The sequence below is a fragment of the Mustelus asterias genome, chromosome 2 (genome assembly GCF_964213995.1).
Source record: "Mustelus asterias chromosome 2, sMusAst1.hap1.1, whole genome shotgun sequence".
NCBI lineage: Eukaryota > Metazoa > Chordata > Chondrichthyes > Carcharhiniformes > Triakidae > Mustelus > Mustelus asterias.
In genome coordinates this window covers 67128858-67145062 of record NC_135802.1, presented here as the reverse complement: position 1 = coordinate 67145062, position 16205 = coordinate 67128858, and the positions used below count along the sequence as shown (strand labels likewise).

The 16205-nt window shown below is 43.5% G+C and overlaps 1 protein-coding gene across 1 annotated transcript in view; it reads right to left on the bottom strand.

Moving 5' to 3' along the window:
- Positions 1 to 16205, bottom strand: part of LOC144508552 (adenylate cyclase type 1-like) — a 273546-nt gene that overhangs the window by 118344 nt on the left and 138997 nt on the right. Inside the window, exon 6 of the mRNA XM_078236602.1 lies at positions 443 to 601. Coding sequence (XP_078092728.1) covers positions 443 to 601 — 159 coding nt within the window. The remainder of the gene's footprint in view (positions 1 to 442; positions 602 to 16205) is intronic.

Genomic DNA, 16205 nt, shown 5'->3' with positions numbered 1-16205 from the left:
CACCACATTCGTAAAAAATCATAAATCAATCCTTTAGAAGTATGTTTATGATTTAGTTGCTCCGAGGGAACCTTCCCACAGTTGCTCTCTGAATTCTAATTTCCATTTGCTTGCGACACTATCATGGAGAAAGAATATGAACAAAATGTAAAGAAGATAAAAGTAAGCATAAAGGAGAAAAAGGAAAGCTGAAGATAACTAACTGGGATGATAGGAAAAGCACAATTCAAATGACAGCTGCCTCCATTGATTTCAGATTGAATCAGGATCCTAACAGTAATTACAGATTAGATTTAGTAATCAGTATGAAAATAGTCAAGGAGCTCAAATGATCACACTAAATATTTATCTAAATAATCTTGCTATTAGCCTGCCAGTTAGTACTCATCCAGTAGTCATTTACAATTTCTCTACAGGAGTTCTAAATTAAAATGTCACTTACCCAGGTAGACCACCAGCTTCCATTACGTTAGCCAGAGTAACATCATTGGACCAGACATCATACTGCCACTTGCGAAGACCAAGGACCCCACACAACACTCTCCCTGTATGCAGACCCACACGCATGTTGAGATCAACTTCAGTAGCTTCAGCTACAGACCTGAAACAGCATAATTATATCTAAAGATTATTAATCATTTGGTGACAATACATTATTTATAGATCTGCTAGTTGTTACATTGATGGGACAGAGAATGATGAACTCCTGGGTTTAAATGAGGTGAATAAGCTAACTCAGTAGGCAGGATTTTCCAGCCAAGCGCGCCCCAAAACCAGAAAATTCCGCCTGAGGTCAATGGACCTTTGCATCATCCGTCCCCCCTGCCCGCTATGATTCCCATGGTAGGCTGGATGGGAAAACTCCCCCCTCCATTTCTTCCCATTAGAGGATTCAGAGTATGAATCTCGAGCTGTGTGTCAGTGGTACTAGGGTGAATGAACTCGCTGTCAATTCTGAACCAACTGAGTGGGTCAACATCTGAGAAGAAAAGTGTGGTTCCTTTTCTGACAAGAGTGGATATCAGATATTTTCTTTTCATTGTTTGATGCTCATTTTTTTCTACCTACTACTAGCCAGTTTTAATAGATTCCTATTTTGTTTTGATGTTTGCATGATGAAACAGGAATGTAATAAGTGGACAACAAAGAAAGGAAGCAAACAGAAAATTTTAAAAATGGTTTGGAAGTAGACCCATCGACATTCATTTGAAATGAATGGCCGGACCTTCACCTTCGAGGCAGGCAGCAAGAATAGTGAAAATTCCCAACTCAGCCCACCCGCATTGGGAGAAAGTACCTTCAAGGATAAGATGTTCATTGTAGGATGGATGGCAGGAGCAGGGGCGTACTGCAGTATAACCAATCGGGCAGGCATGGAAGTGGGCTGCTCAAAAAGCCCACTTGGCACTGTGGGAGTTTGTTCCAGTTATAATAAGAACAGGCCATCCAGCCTTCCCTCCACACACACACTGCCCATGCCCCATCCATACCATTGCATGCCCTTGTTCACCTTTCATGCCCGCATGGTAAGGTATGCCTCCCAAACAATCTCGATGGCCCCTAATGTTCCCATGCCATGCTTTGGCACTTCCATGCCCATTCACCCACTCTGCATCTAAAATATGTAATGAATGCTATAGTAACAGTAGGATGGAAAATAAAACTTTTTAAAAAAGTCATTCTTAAAGTAAACTCAATTTCTAACACTGCCCAATAAAAGTATCAATCATCCAGACTCTTTAAGGTATCAATAATAGAAACTGCAAACACTTTAAACCTCCTTATCATGTGTAAATAAGCATTGAAATTGACAGCATAGTTTTCCCTCGGGTTCAGGTGTTGTAACAGGCTAATGGATTTTTAGGCTCTCAGTCAAGGATACACAGTGAGGCTTGGCTGGGAGCTTAGACATTCTATAGGGTACTAAAATACTTGAACCTCAGGGAAAGCACTGTGGCACTCTGATCTATGCTGGCAATTGCACAGTGTTTAGTTACACAAGATAAATAAGTTCCTGGTCCATGTAGTTTCGGTTATTGATACTTTAAAGGGTCTGGATTATTGACACATATAGTAGAGGGTTTTTTAAGAATGTGCAAAGTTAAAAATGACTTGTAAAAATGTATTTATTGTATACCTTACTGTCACTATCAGGTCCTGGGGTACTATAGTTTAGCAAGGGGAATATGTGAGGTAACAGGGGATGGGTGGAAGCCGTATCTTGGCATGAGGCGGCGTATGGAAGATCTTTTGAACTTACCTTTCAAAATGTTCCCTCATGGAGACTATGGTTCACAACAACTTGTAATGCCATGAACACATGATTCTTTGAAAAGCTGGCCTGATTCTATGACATTGCGGAGGACGAGGACATGTCTTCTCCTGCAACAGAGTTGGCCAGGAGTGCAGAGTGTGGGCTCACAGCCCAAACCAGCCCACACCCTTGGAAGACAGAAAATCAGAAACTCTGAGATGGGGTCTTCAATCCCAGAATTGGGACTCACTCGTCATTTTTAAAGAACTCCAGAGTCATCCTGACTCAGGGAAAATGAGAGGTTTCGTAGCTCTCATTCCTTTTCATAAAAGCAGTGAAGTGCAACTTTTCTTAGCTTCAGCACTGCTGTCTGGATACTGATGCCTCTTTGATACGACTCAGTCACAATTACAGTAAATACTGAGGCTGGGGTTGAGCTGGGGGCCAGGGCAAGGCTAGCTAAGAAGAGGAGCACTCTGGAGGAGGAGGACCTGACTGGGCCTGGAGGTCTGGAGTGCATCTGCTTCAATGCGAGGAGTGTAACGGGTAAAACAGACGAACTTAGGGCCTTAATGCTTATGCGGAATTTGGATGTGGTTGCGGTGACGGAAACTTGGTTAAAAGGACAGGACTGGCAGCTGAATATTCCGGGGTATAAGTGTTTTAGGCGAGACAGAGGAGGGGCTAAAAAAGGTGGGGGAGTAGCGATATTAGTTAAGGAGCATATTACCGCGGTGCAGAGGGTAGACAACTTAGAGGGGTCATGTACTGAGTCGCTGTGGGTGGAACTCAGAAACAGGAAGGGTGCAGTCACTATGCTGGGGGTGTACTACAGACCACCCAACAGCCCACGGGAAGTGGAGGAAAGGATATGTCAGGAGATTCTGGATAGGTGCAGAAAACATAGGGTTGTTGTAGTGGGGGACTTTAATTTCCCTGGCACAGACTGGAAAGTGCTTAGGGCTGGGGGTCCGGACGGGGAGGAATTTGTAAAATGCGTACTGGAAGGTTCTTTGGAACAGTATGTAGATAGCCCGACTAGAGAGGGGGCTATACTGGACCTAGTTCCGGGAAATGAGCCCGGTCAGGTCGTCAAAGTTTCGGTAGGGGAACATGTGGCAAATAGTGACCACAACTCTGTTAACTTTAGGATAGTAATGGACAAGGATGAGTGCTGTCCTACGGGCAGGGTGCTAAATTGGGGGAAGGCTGACTATAGCCGGATTAGGCATGAATTGGTGGATGTTGATTGGGAGAGGATGTTCGAGGGTAAGTCAGCGTCTGGCATGTGGGAGTCTTTTAAGGAACTATTGATAAGGCTGCAGGATAGGCATGTGCCTGTAAAAAGGAAAGATAGGAAAGGTAGGATTCGAGAGCCGTGGATAACCAGGGAAATTGAGGATCTGATTAAAATGAAAAGGGAGGCGTACGTTAAGTCCAGGCAACTGAAAACAGATGGAGCTCTGGAGGAATACAGAGAGAGTAGGAAAGATCTCAAACGGGGAGTTAGAAGGGCAAAAAGAGGTCACGAGATGTTCTTGGCAGGCAGGATTAAGGAGAATCCTAAGGCATTCTATTCATACGTTAGGAACAAAAGAGTTGTCAGGGAGAAAATCGGACCTCTCAGGGACAAAGGAGGGGAATTATGCTTAGAACCCAAGGGAATAGGGGAGATCCTAAATGAATACTTTGCATCGGTATTCACGAAGGAGAGGGGCGTGTTAACCGGGAGTGTCTCGGAGGGAGGTGTTGACCCGTTAGAGAAAATCTCCATTACAAGAGAGGAAGTGTTAGGTTTTTTAGGGAACATTAAAACTGACAAAGCCCCAGGGCCTGATGGCTTCTATCCTAGACTGCTCAGGGAGACGAGAGGTGAAATTGCTGGGCCTCTGACGGAAATCTTTGTCGCTTCTTTGGACACGGGTGAGGTCCCTGAGGATTGGAGGATAGCGAATGTGGTCCCGTTGTTTAAGAAGGGTAGCAGGGATAACCCAGGAAATTATAGGCCGGTGAGCTTGACGTCCGTGGTAGGGAAGTTGTTGGAGAGGATTCTTAGAGACAGGATGTATGTGCATTTAGAACGAAACAATCTCATTAGTGACAGACAGCATGGTTTTGTAAGAGGGAGGTCGTGCCTTACAAATTTGGTGGAGTTTTTTGAGGAAGTGACAAAAACGGTTGATGAAGGAAGGGCCGTGGATGTCGTCTATATGGATTTCAGTAAGGCATTTGACAAAGTCCCACATGGCAGGTTGGTTAAGAAGGTTAAGGCTCATGGGATACAAGGAGAAGTGGCTCGATGGGTGGAGAACTGGCTTGGCCATAGGAGACAGAGGGTAGTGGTCGAAGGGTCTTTTTCCGGCTGGAGGTCTGTGACCAGTGGTGTTCCGCAGGGCTCTGTACTGGGACCTCTGCTATTTGTGATATATATAAATGATTTGGAAGAAGGTGTAACTGGTGTAATCAGCAAGTTTGCGGATGACACGAAGATGGCTGGAATTGCGGATAGCGAAGAGCATTGTTGGGCAATACAGCAGGATATAGACAGGCTGGAAAATTGGGCGGAGAGGTGGCAGATGGAGTTTAATCCGGATAAATGCGAAGTGATGCATTTTGGAAGAAATAATGTAGGGAGGAGTTATACAATAAATGGCAGAGTCATCAGGAGTATAGAAACACAGAGGGACCTAGGTGTGCAAGTCCACAAATCCTTGAAGGTGGCAACACAGGTGGAGAAGGTGATGAAGAAGGCATATGGTATGCTTGCCTTTATAGCTCGGGGTATAGAGTATAAAAGCTGGAGTCTGATGATGCAGCTGTATAGAACGCTGGTTAGGCCACATTTGGAGTACTGCGTCCAGTTCTGGTCGCCGCACTACCAGAAGGACGTGGAGGCACTGGAGAGAGTGCAGAGAAGGTTTACCAGGATGTTGCCTGGTATGGAGGGTCTTAGCTATGAGGAGAGATTGGGTAGACTGGGGTTGTTCTCCTTGGAAAGACGGAGAATGAGGGGAGATCTAATAGAGGTATACAAGATTATGAAGGGTATAGATAGGGTGAACAGTGGGAAGCTTTTTCCCAGGTCGGAGGTGATGATCACGAGGGGTCACGGGCTCAAGCTGAGAGGGGCGAGGTATAACTCAGACATCAGAGGGACGTTTTTTACACAGAGGGTGGTGGGGGCCTGGAATGCGCTGCCAAGTAGGGTGGTGGAGGCAGGCACGCTGACATCGTTTAAGACTTACCTGGATAGTCACATGAGCAGCCTGGGAATGGAGGGATACAAACGATTGGTCTAGTTGGACCAAGGAGCGGCACAGGCTTGGAGGGCCGAAGGGCCTGTTTCCTGTGCTGTACTGTTCTTTGTTCTTTGTACAACCTCATGAGGGAAAGACAGAAGACTGGATTTTCCCACTTTCCATTGGATGGGAACTGAGGAGGGAACCAGAAACAAAATGGTCACGGCATTGCACAGCCAGAGGTCCTGCCAGTGATCCAGCTCTCTGCCATTTTTCTGAGGGTGGAGGAGGGACTGGGCCTCAGAAGTGGGCTGATCTACCTAACTTGACATTTTAGATTGCTTTGGGCTCATTAAGAAACCACTGTGCCACTGTGAGCTGCAGACCTCTGCAGCACCTCACAGATGGCTGAAAACTGGTGAGCTAGCCAAGACTGATATCCTCTTCACCAATGTTGGACAACACATCAGGATCACAATTAATAGGGTGTTGCAGGCTCAGAGAGCACCAGATCTGGTGCTTGGAGTGGTCAAGTAGTGCCCAGCAATCCCCTCAAGCATAGGGAGTTAACGTGGAAACAAGAGATGCCCGTACTGCTTAACAAGATGGCTTCCTCCTGCCAGCCTCCGGCAAGAGGACCTTTCTCCTCTCCCTCATGAGTGGCAGGCCCCCGCTCCCCTGTGCCATCTCAGGTTCACGTGGTGCAGTGTCAGGCATTGCCACAATTTCCTTAGGACAGACAGAACCCTCAGCAGTGGCTGCTACCAAAGTCTCCATTCTCGTTGAACAGAAAGCCATTCTCCATTCCAACTCAGAGCTTACCCCCAGGAAAAGCTGAAGCTCAAGTCAAGCTCTGACTGGAGGTGGGTTCCTGACACAAAAGCACCTCCTATTCCCGCCTCCAATGAGAAAATTCAGCCCACAGCCAGTCGTTTTCACTGGGTCAAACCATGCTGGAGTGAGGCATTTTAAGGCATGGACTGTTGGTTTGCCTTTCTCTTGCATCCTTCATTTTGCAGCATAATATTTTGGAAGTATGAGCTAATAATGCTGCGTTGAGGACAATGGGTCATCTGGCCCGTTAGTGAGGGATGTCGACCATCTATTTCCTTAACCAATGTGAATTAAGGATGGAGGAAGAAATGAACAAAATGATGGAAGATGCATTAGAGTGGATGAGTATAATATCAAATCAGATATAGAAAGAAAATAAAATCAGGAAAAGAAAGATTGGATTGAAATTGAGAGAAATTTGATGCAGAATCAAAAAGTAAGAAAAATTGTAACAACGTAAAATTAGACATTTTGAAATTCCCTAACAATAATTTACTAGATACAGGACTCAAATTAAACAGTTCCAATTATCCCTTTCAGGCCGAGAGGTTGATTGATCCAGCATTAACAATTATCAAGTTATTTAGAAGATACTTTTGCTGAATCTAACTTACTGCTCCAGGTTTAATGGGCAGTTAATGTAAAAATCCATCAAATGACAAGGACAGCAAGACTGAGACACAAAGAGTGAAGTAATGTAAATTGCTCAGCAAGTTCTGGAGATTTACAACTCATCAGTTTCTCTTAATTCCCTGAATTTATTGGACAATTTTCTGAATCAATTATGTTGTTAACGTGCTATTTTTATGTACAGCAAGATCCACTCCATCATTTCCTTTTTTGTATTTTATTGTGCTTTGTATTCATTCCTGTTTCTCTATGAAATTTGACTCTAAGGGAGAGCAATATATGAAAGTTAGGTGCATATTTAACTCTGTGTTTATTAACCAAGGCTCCTGAGACAGCACCTATCAAACTTACGACTACCACCATCTAGAAGGACAAGAGCAGCAGACTGCCTGTGTGGAGTTTGCACATTCTCCCTGTGTCTATGTGGGTTTCCTCCAGGTGCTCCAATTTCCTCCCACAGTCCAAAGATGTGTGGGCGAGGCTGACTGGCCATGCTAAATTGCCCCTTAGTGTCAGGGGGACTAGCAGGGTAAATAGATGGGATTATAGGGATAGGGTCTGGGTGGGATTGTTAGCGGTGCAGGCTTGGTCAGCCAAATGACCTCCTACTGTACAGTAGGGATTCTATGATTCTATATGGGAACACTACCACCTGGAAATTCTCCTCCAAGTCACTCACCATTTTGACTTGGAACTATATCGCCTTCCTTCGCTGGGCCATACTCCCTCCCCAACAGCACCGTGGTGTACCTACACAGTATGGACTGTAGTGGCTCAAGAAAGCAGCTCACTACCACCTTCTCAAGGGCAATCAGGGATGGGAAATAAATGCTGGCTTAGCCAATGGCACCCACATTCCCATGAAGGAGTTTTTAAAAAATTTGCTAAATAGTTTCTCAGGTTGGTAAAAATATTTTCTTTAAATATATTCTTTTTACATAATGTGGCTGACATGATCCAAATCTAGTTCCACCAAAACAGTGAAATCATACTGATGTTAGCCCTATGTCCTAATGTCCAAAGCCCTTGTAGAATAAGGGATCTAATTTTGAATGTAAACTCATCCGTGTGTTGTAATATTCTAAAATCTCTTACGATAGATAAGGCAGAGGTAAAATGCCAGATGTAAAATATCATGCAAAAATAATGGGTGAAATTTTGCTATTTTTTGGCAAATGTCACCTCAGACAGAAAAAGCAGATGGCATCCCCAGCTTTTCCCACCGAACTGATTCCAGAAAAAACAATTGGGGAAATCCGGCCAGTCTAAAAGCTGTTTTGGAATTCCCACTTGATTCCCTGCCACCTCTGCTCTCTGAAAAAGAGAGGGGAAAATCCTCCCAAACATAAATCTACAAGATGACCCCTTCCCGTTCCTTAGTCAGATTACTACAGAATGCTGATAGCCAACTTTGGATGCTTCATATAAAAAAGATAAAGTGAGATGTTATCTTTCTGTGTAAAAACACCAAACATTGTGCTAAAAGAACAGATGCAGATAATAGTCTGAATAAAACCAAACTTGGCCAAAATTCAATGCAACTCAGTGCTTCTGCCACATCCATAGCTCACAGACTAATTTAAATAATCTGACAGGTGCGGGTGTATTGACAGATCTTCTCTGAGACTTGCAGCCTGGCACATCACACAGGACACTTCCTTTCATATTCCAACAACAGCACGCACACATACACAGAACAGTGGGAAACCACATCACAAAGATAATACAATTACTCTCCTGTGCTTAGCTCCAGCTAAAGTAGCGTGAGCTCAATGTATATCCTTTATCTAATAAATATGTCTAGTAGAATCTAAATGTGGAGATGCCGGCGTTGGACTGGGGTAAACACAGTAAGGAGTCTAACAACACCAGGTTAAAGTCCAACAGGTTTATTTGGTAGCAAACGCCACCCAACCAGCATACATATCTTTGGGCTGTGGGAGGAACGCAACAGCGCAGAATCGCTGAGCAGAAACTGATAGCCAAGTTCCGCACACATGAGGACGGCCTCAACCGGGATCTTGGGTTCATGTCACACGATCTGTAACCCCCATGACTTGCCAGGGCTTGCAAAATCTCACTGACTATCCTGGCTGGAGACAATACACATCTCTTTAACCTGCTCCTTCGTCAGGTGAGTGGGAGATCTGCTCATAAACAGCAAACAGGGCATATAAAGACACAAACTCAATTTACAGAATAATGAATAATGATTGGAATGCGAGTCTTTACAGCTAATCAAGTCTTAAAGGTAGTCTTAAAGGTAAAGTCTTAAAGTCAGCGGTCACGGACATTCGGCCTCTGATATTCGGGTAAGCATTCTCCAAGGTGGCCTTCACAACACACAACAGCGCAGAGTCGCTGAGCAGAAACTGATAGCCAGGTTCTGCACACATGAGGATGGCCTCAACCGGGATCTTGGGTTCATGTCACACTATCTGTAACTCCCACAACTTGCCTGGACTTGCAAAGTCTCACTGGCTGTCCTGTCTGGAGACAATACACATCTCTTTAACCTGTGCTAATGCTCTCTCCACTCACATTGTCTGCACCTTTAAGACTTGATTAGCTGTAAAGACTCGCATTCCAATCATTATTCATTATTCTGTAAATTGAGTTTGTGTCTTTATATGCCCTGTTTGCTGTTTATGAGCAGATCTCCCACTCACCTGACGAAGGAGCAGCGTTCCGAAAGCTAGTGACGTTTGCTACCAAATAAACCTGTTGGAGTTTAACCTGGTGTTGTTAGACTCCTGACTGTATAGAATCTATACAGTGCAGAAGGTGGTGATTCGGCCCATCAAGTCGGCACTGACTCTCCGAATGAGTATCTTACCCAAGTCCACCGCTACCAACCACCGCCCCCCCCCCCCCTTCCCTATCTCCATAACCCCACGCATTCACCATGAGTAATCCACCTAACCTACACATCTTTGGACACTAAGGGACAATTTAGCATAGCCAATCCACCCAACCAGCATACATATCTTTGGGCTGTGGGAGGAACGCAACAGCGCAGAATCGCTGAGCAGAAACTGATAGCCAAGTTCCGCACACATGAGGACGGCCTCAACCGGGATCTTGGGTTCATGTCACACGATCTGTAACCCCCATGACTTGCCAGGGCTTGCAAAATCTCACTGACTATCCTGGCTGGAGACAATACACATCTCTTTAACCTGTGCTTGGCCCTCTCTCCGCTCACATTGCCTGTACCTTTAAGACTTGATTACCTGTAAAGGCTCGCATTCCAACCATTATCTTGTAAATTGAGTTTGTGTCTGTAAATGATCTGTTTGAGAACACAAGTCCTCACTCACCTGATGAAGGAGCCTGAGACTCCGAAAGCTAGTGCTGCCAAATAAACCTGTTGGACTTTAACCTGATGTTGTGAGACTTCTTACTGTGGGAGGAATCCAGAGCACCCGGCGGAAACCCACGCAGACATAGAGAGAACGTGCAAACTCTACACAGTTACCCAAGGCTGGAATCAGATCCAGGTCCCTGGCACAGTGAGGGAGCAGTTCTAACCACCATGTCACCATACTGCCCCAATATAATGGAAAAATATGCAAGAAAGGAGGGAGGCAGCAGATGGAAAATTATAGGCCGGTTAGCCTGACTTCGGTCATTGGCAATATTTTCAAGTCCGTTATTAAAGATGAGATCGCGGAGTACTTGGAAGTGTATGATAAAATAGGATTGAGTCAGCATGACTTCGTCAAGGGGAGGTCATGTCTGACAAATCTGTAGGAGTTCTTTGAGGAAGTAACAAAGAAGTTAGATAAAGGAGAACCAGTGGACGTGATTTATTTAGATTTCCAGAAGGCCTTTGACAAGGTGCCACATAGGAGACTGTTAAATGAGTTAAGAGCCCATGGTGTAAGGTGTAAGATCCTGGCATGGATAGAGGATTGGCTGACTGGCAGAAGGCAGAGAGTGGGGATAAAGGGGTCTTTTTCATGATGGCAGCCAGTGACTAGTGGTGTGCCTCAGGGGTCGGTGCTGGGACCACAACGTTTCACAATATACATTAATGATTTGGAGGAAGGAACTGAAGGCATTGTTGCTAAGTTTTCATAAGATACAAAGATACGTGGAAGGACAGGTAGTATTGAGGAAGCAGGGGGGCTGCAGAAGGACTTGGACAGGTTAGGAGAGTGTGCAAAGAAGTGGCAGATGGAATACAATGTGGAAAAGTGTGAGGTTATGCACTTTGGAAGGAGGAATGGAGGCATAGGCTATTTTCTAAATGGGAAAATGCTTAGGAAATCAGAAACACAAAGAGACCTGGAGTCCTTGTTCATGATTCTCTTAAGATTAACATGCAGGTTCAGTCGGCAGTTAAAAAGGCAAATGCAATGTTTGCATTCATGTCGAGAGGGCTAGAATACAAGAGCAGGAATATACTTCTGAGGCTGTATAAGGCTCCGGTCAGACCTGATGTGGAGTATAGTGAGCAGTTTTGGGCCCCATATCTAAGGAAGGATGTGCTGGCCTTGGAAAGGATCCAGAGGAGGTTCACAAGAGTGATCCCTGGAATGAAGAGCTTGTCGTATGAGGAACGGTTGAGGACTCTGGGTCTGTACTCGATGGAGTTTAAAAGGGTGAGGGGAGATCTTATTGAAACTTACAGGATAATGCGAGGCCTGGATGGAGTGGACGAGGAGAGGTTGTTTCCACTAGTAGGAAAAGCTAGAACCAGAGGGCACAACCTCAAACTAAAGGGACGATCCTTTAAAACAGAGATGAGGAGGTATTTCTTCATCCAGAGAGTGGTGAATCTGTGGAACTCTTTGCCACAGAAGGCAGTGATGGCCAGGTCATTGAGTGTCTTTAAGACAGAGATAGATAGGTTCTTGGTTAATAAGGGGATCAGGAGTTGTGGGGAAAAGGCAAGAGAATGGGGATGAGAAAAATATCAGCCATGATTGAATGGCGGAGCAGACTCGATGGGCCGAGTTGCCTAATTCTGCTCCTATGTCTAATGGTCTTAGGGTCTAAGAAAAAAATCAGAGAACTATCAGGAATGTCCATTAACAATCTGCCTTGAGGCGTGCCTATTCCAGAGAATACCCAAGGTTTGCAATATAACTATCCATTACATTGACGCAAAGGCAAAATACTGTGCACACTGGAAACCTGAAATAAAAACAGAAAATGCTCAGCAGATCTGGTAGCAACTGTGGAGAAAAAGAGAATTACAGTTTGGGGTCAATGACCTTTCTGAATGAATAGGGTTTTGATTCAGAGTGTTAAGATCAGGATATTAAGGCCAACGTATCAGAGTTTGGATTAGAAACTACCTTTAACACAACCATTGTCAGTAGAAGCATCCATATTTTAGAGAATACAACTCATTACTGGAATAAAAGTATGTAAGTATTTTCTCATTCTGAGGGGCAAGCATGCATATCCCCTTCTAATACCATTTGACAGATACTTGTCACATTTGGTGGATAGTTAAAACCTCCATGTCGTAATGCTCATTAACTGTGCACACCATTAGCACATTTCAGACAGTAATTTCAATGAGGACAACCTACAGATAAACAAAGTAATGATGTTCTTGACCTTAATTTTTTTCAAGGATATGAGTATCTCTATTTTACTGGCTTTAGATGATAATACAAATGCGTGTACTGTGCTCAACTAATCAATTATTTTGGAGTACAATCTGTTCTTTTCTTTATGTAGGTTTCAGTAAATCAATAATAAACAATATTCTACAGATAGTAACAACTTGTTTTGATCGGCCAGATATCTGACTCATTTAGAAACCTGTCATCAGGCTAATAGTCAGAAAACCAAACTTCTGAGAAATCCACTTAAGTCGAGTTTCATGCATGCCAATCTTCCAAGAAGTCATTTAGGTTTCTGCTTGTTCGAAACCGGGTGCACAATTCCTCTCCAAAGAGACACAAAACACGTACCTGGGCCCAGAGACTTCAGATTCAAATTCAACAGATATAAGGCACAAGGACTACTAAAACCCCAAAGTTTAGCAGCATAGCTCAATAGGAAGACTTCCTTTGCCTTTCCAATTAAGAAATCAATCTTTGTTAGGGAACTGTCAGGAGTGAGGGAAAGGCGGGGGGTAAGCATAGAGTTGGAATTGTACCATTTCAGTGGTACTCTGACTCTTTGAAAAAAATCAACAATATAAAACAATGGAGATCATAAAAATTGCATTTTGCTATGATGACAGGTCTGCACATTTTTTCATACAAGTATTTTTCTGTTATTTAATTCCTTTCACTCTTTATTACTTAGCAGACCCCACTTTAACTTTATAAATTGCCTCTCGTGTATTGATGTGACATAATATTTTTTTCAAATATATTCATTAGTCACCAACAAGGTGGGCACCAGCAAATTGATGCAAGGAGGTAAATTGGTACTTTTCAAGCAATATTTTGCATTAACTGTGGCCCCGACCACAGTGTGCCACATACTAAGAATAAAAACTCAACATTAGTTGAGCACATTGCTTGTGGCTGAAGCAATTAGTCTTTCACCTTTAGACCATGACACATATTTTCTGCTTTTAAATCTGATGTCTAAGTAGTTCACTGAACACATGTTTCAAAATCTGTTTGGAAACAAGCTGAGCGATAGCCATACTGTTGCAATATATTCAAAGTCCAATAAACTGCTTCCAGACAAAATGGTTATATTTCAGTATTCTAGCACTGCACACTATGCTTTGGTCAACCTTGTGCTTTTGGTTCATTCATTAAGCCAAGATACGTTTGGAATCATTGATCAAAATGTCATTAAGTACTTGGAATTATGGAAATTACAGCACTGAGTTAGGCCTACAACACATGCGCTGGTACTACTCATTCAATTTCCCTACTGTCTCCCCCATTCTTCTCACAGAATCATGTACCCCACAGGCCCAAATTGTCAGGTTTTTGAAAGGACTGTACAATTGGTCCGACTCTCTTGCTCTTGCCCAATCACCCTGCAATTTCATTCCCCTTCAAATGTATGTGTAATTCACTTTGAAAACATACCATTGAAACTGCTTCCACCACTGTTTCAGGTCGGGGATTTGACATCATAGTTGTGTAAAAAATATTTTCCTCATCTCACCTCCGCTTGTTTTTGCCAATTGCCTTAAATCTGTGTCCTCCAGCTACCATCTATCTTGCCAGTGGAAATAGTTTTTCCCTATTTACTTCATCAAACCCCTCATAACACCTCCATTAAATCTCCCTGTTATCCTCTCTGCTCAAAGGAGAACAAAACCAGCTTCTCTAATCTCTCCACTTAACTGAAGTCCCTCATCTATTGCACCATTCTGGTAAATCTCCCTTGCACCCATTAGAAGGCTTTTACATTATACTTAAGGTGTGATGCCCAAAAATACCCCAGCTGAGGGCAAACCAGTGGCCTCCACTTATAAAGCCACAGGTCCTGTATGCTTTGGGACAGCCTTAATCTACTTATTGAGACAGCTTGAAATATTTGTATCTGCCAGGTCTCTGTTTCCGCACGTCCTTTCAAATTGTACCATCTGCCAATTTCTTCTTCAAGAGCAGTTTCCAAACCCAGGACTTAAACCACCTAAAAGAATAAGTGCAGAAGGCACATGAGAACATTGCAGATTCCTTTCAAAGTCACATATCATCCTGACTTGGCATTATATCACATCACCATTGGGTCAAAATCCTACAACTCCCAACCAAACATAATCTTGAGTATAACTACACTACAGGCTCTGGTTCCAAAGCTTGTCTTTTTTTGAAACAAGCCCTAACTGAAAAAGGGAAACTGAAAAGACAAACTGAGAAAGGAAATTGACCCTCCCAGTTTCAAAGGAGATTGAAAACCCAAAGTTTTCAATGGGGTGACTAAAACTAGTTGAAACTATATAAAAGGATACAGAGCCATCAGAGGTCAGACAATGACCCGAGTGGTGTAGCACAGGCAGGCTGCAGAAGATGGAGATCTGGAAGCTGAATAGGCAAGGAATAGTTTTTGCAGCTGTTTCTGGTACTTGATAACATTGGTGGATCTATCCAGATCATCATAGCAAAGCTGAGGAGGTTCTACAAAAGTTTACTATTTCTGGCAAAGGTTGTGCCTAAAGAACTCACTTGGTCATGTGCTACTGTCAGCAGTGGATCACTTTAAATCCTAGAAAAAAATTGACGCTGATATTCTTTGCGAGACAGAATTTTGAAGGTCTTGGTGACTGAGATTGATGACATATATACTGAATGGACCAATTCATAAAAAGACCCCTTTTGTATCTTCATTTTAATGTGCAATTTATAGTTTATAATCAACCACATTTTGCCTGTTAATTCATGTTTAACTTCTGTTGATTCTGGATTTTAGAGATAGGCGGTTACCGAAGAAAGTATTGCATGTTTGCTTTGTTTGACTCTTGTGCAGTAAGAATTAGTCCTAGAGTCATAGAGGTTTACAGCATGGAAACAGGCTCTTCGGCCCAACTTATTCATGCTGCCCTTTTTTTTAAACCCCTAAGCGAATCCCAATTGCCTGCATTTGGCCCATATCTCTCTGTACCCATCTTATCAATGTAACTGTCTAAACCCTTTTTAAAAGACAAAATTGTACCCGCCTATACTACTACCTCTGGCAGCTTGTTCCAGACAATCACCACCCTGTGTGTGAAATAATTGCCCTTCTGGACACTTCTGAATCTCTCCCCTCTCACCTTAAACCTACGCCCTCTAGTTTTAGACTCCCCTACATTTGGGAAAAGATATTGACTATCTAGCTGATCTATGCCCCTCATTATCTTATAGACCTCTATAAGCTCACCCCTCAGCCTCCTACTCTCCAGAGGAAAAATGTCCCAGTCTATCAAGCCTCTCCTTATAACTCAAACCATCAAGTTCTGGTAGCATTCCAGTAAATCTTTTCTGCACGCTTTCTAGTTTAATAATACAAAGAACAAAGAAAATTACAGCACAAGAACAGGCCCTTCGGCCCTCCAAGCCTGCACCGATCGTGCTGCCTGACTTAACTAAAACCCCCTACCCTTCCGGGGACCATATCCCTCTATTCCCATCCTATTCATGTATTTGTCAAGATGCCCCTTAAAAGTCACTACCGTATCCGCTTCCACTACCCCGCCCCCCCCAACAACGAGTTCCAGACACCCACCACCCTCTGTGTAAAAAATCTGCCTCGTACATCTCCTTTAAATCTTGCCCCTTGCATCTTAAACCTGTACCCCCCTAGTAATTGACTCTTCCACCCTGGGAAAA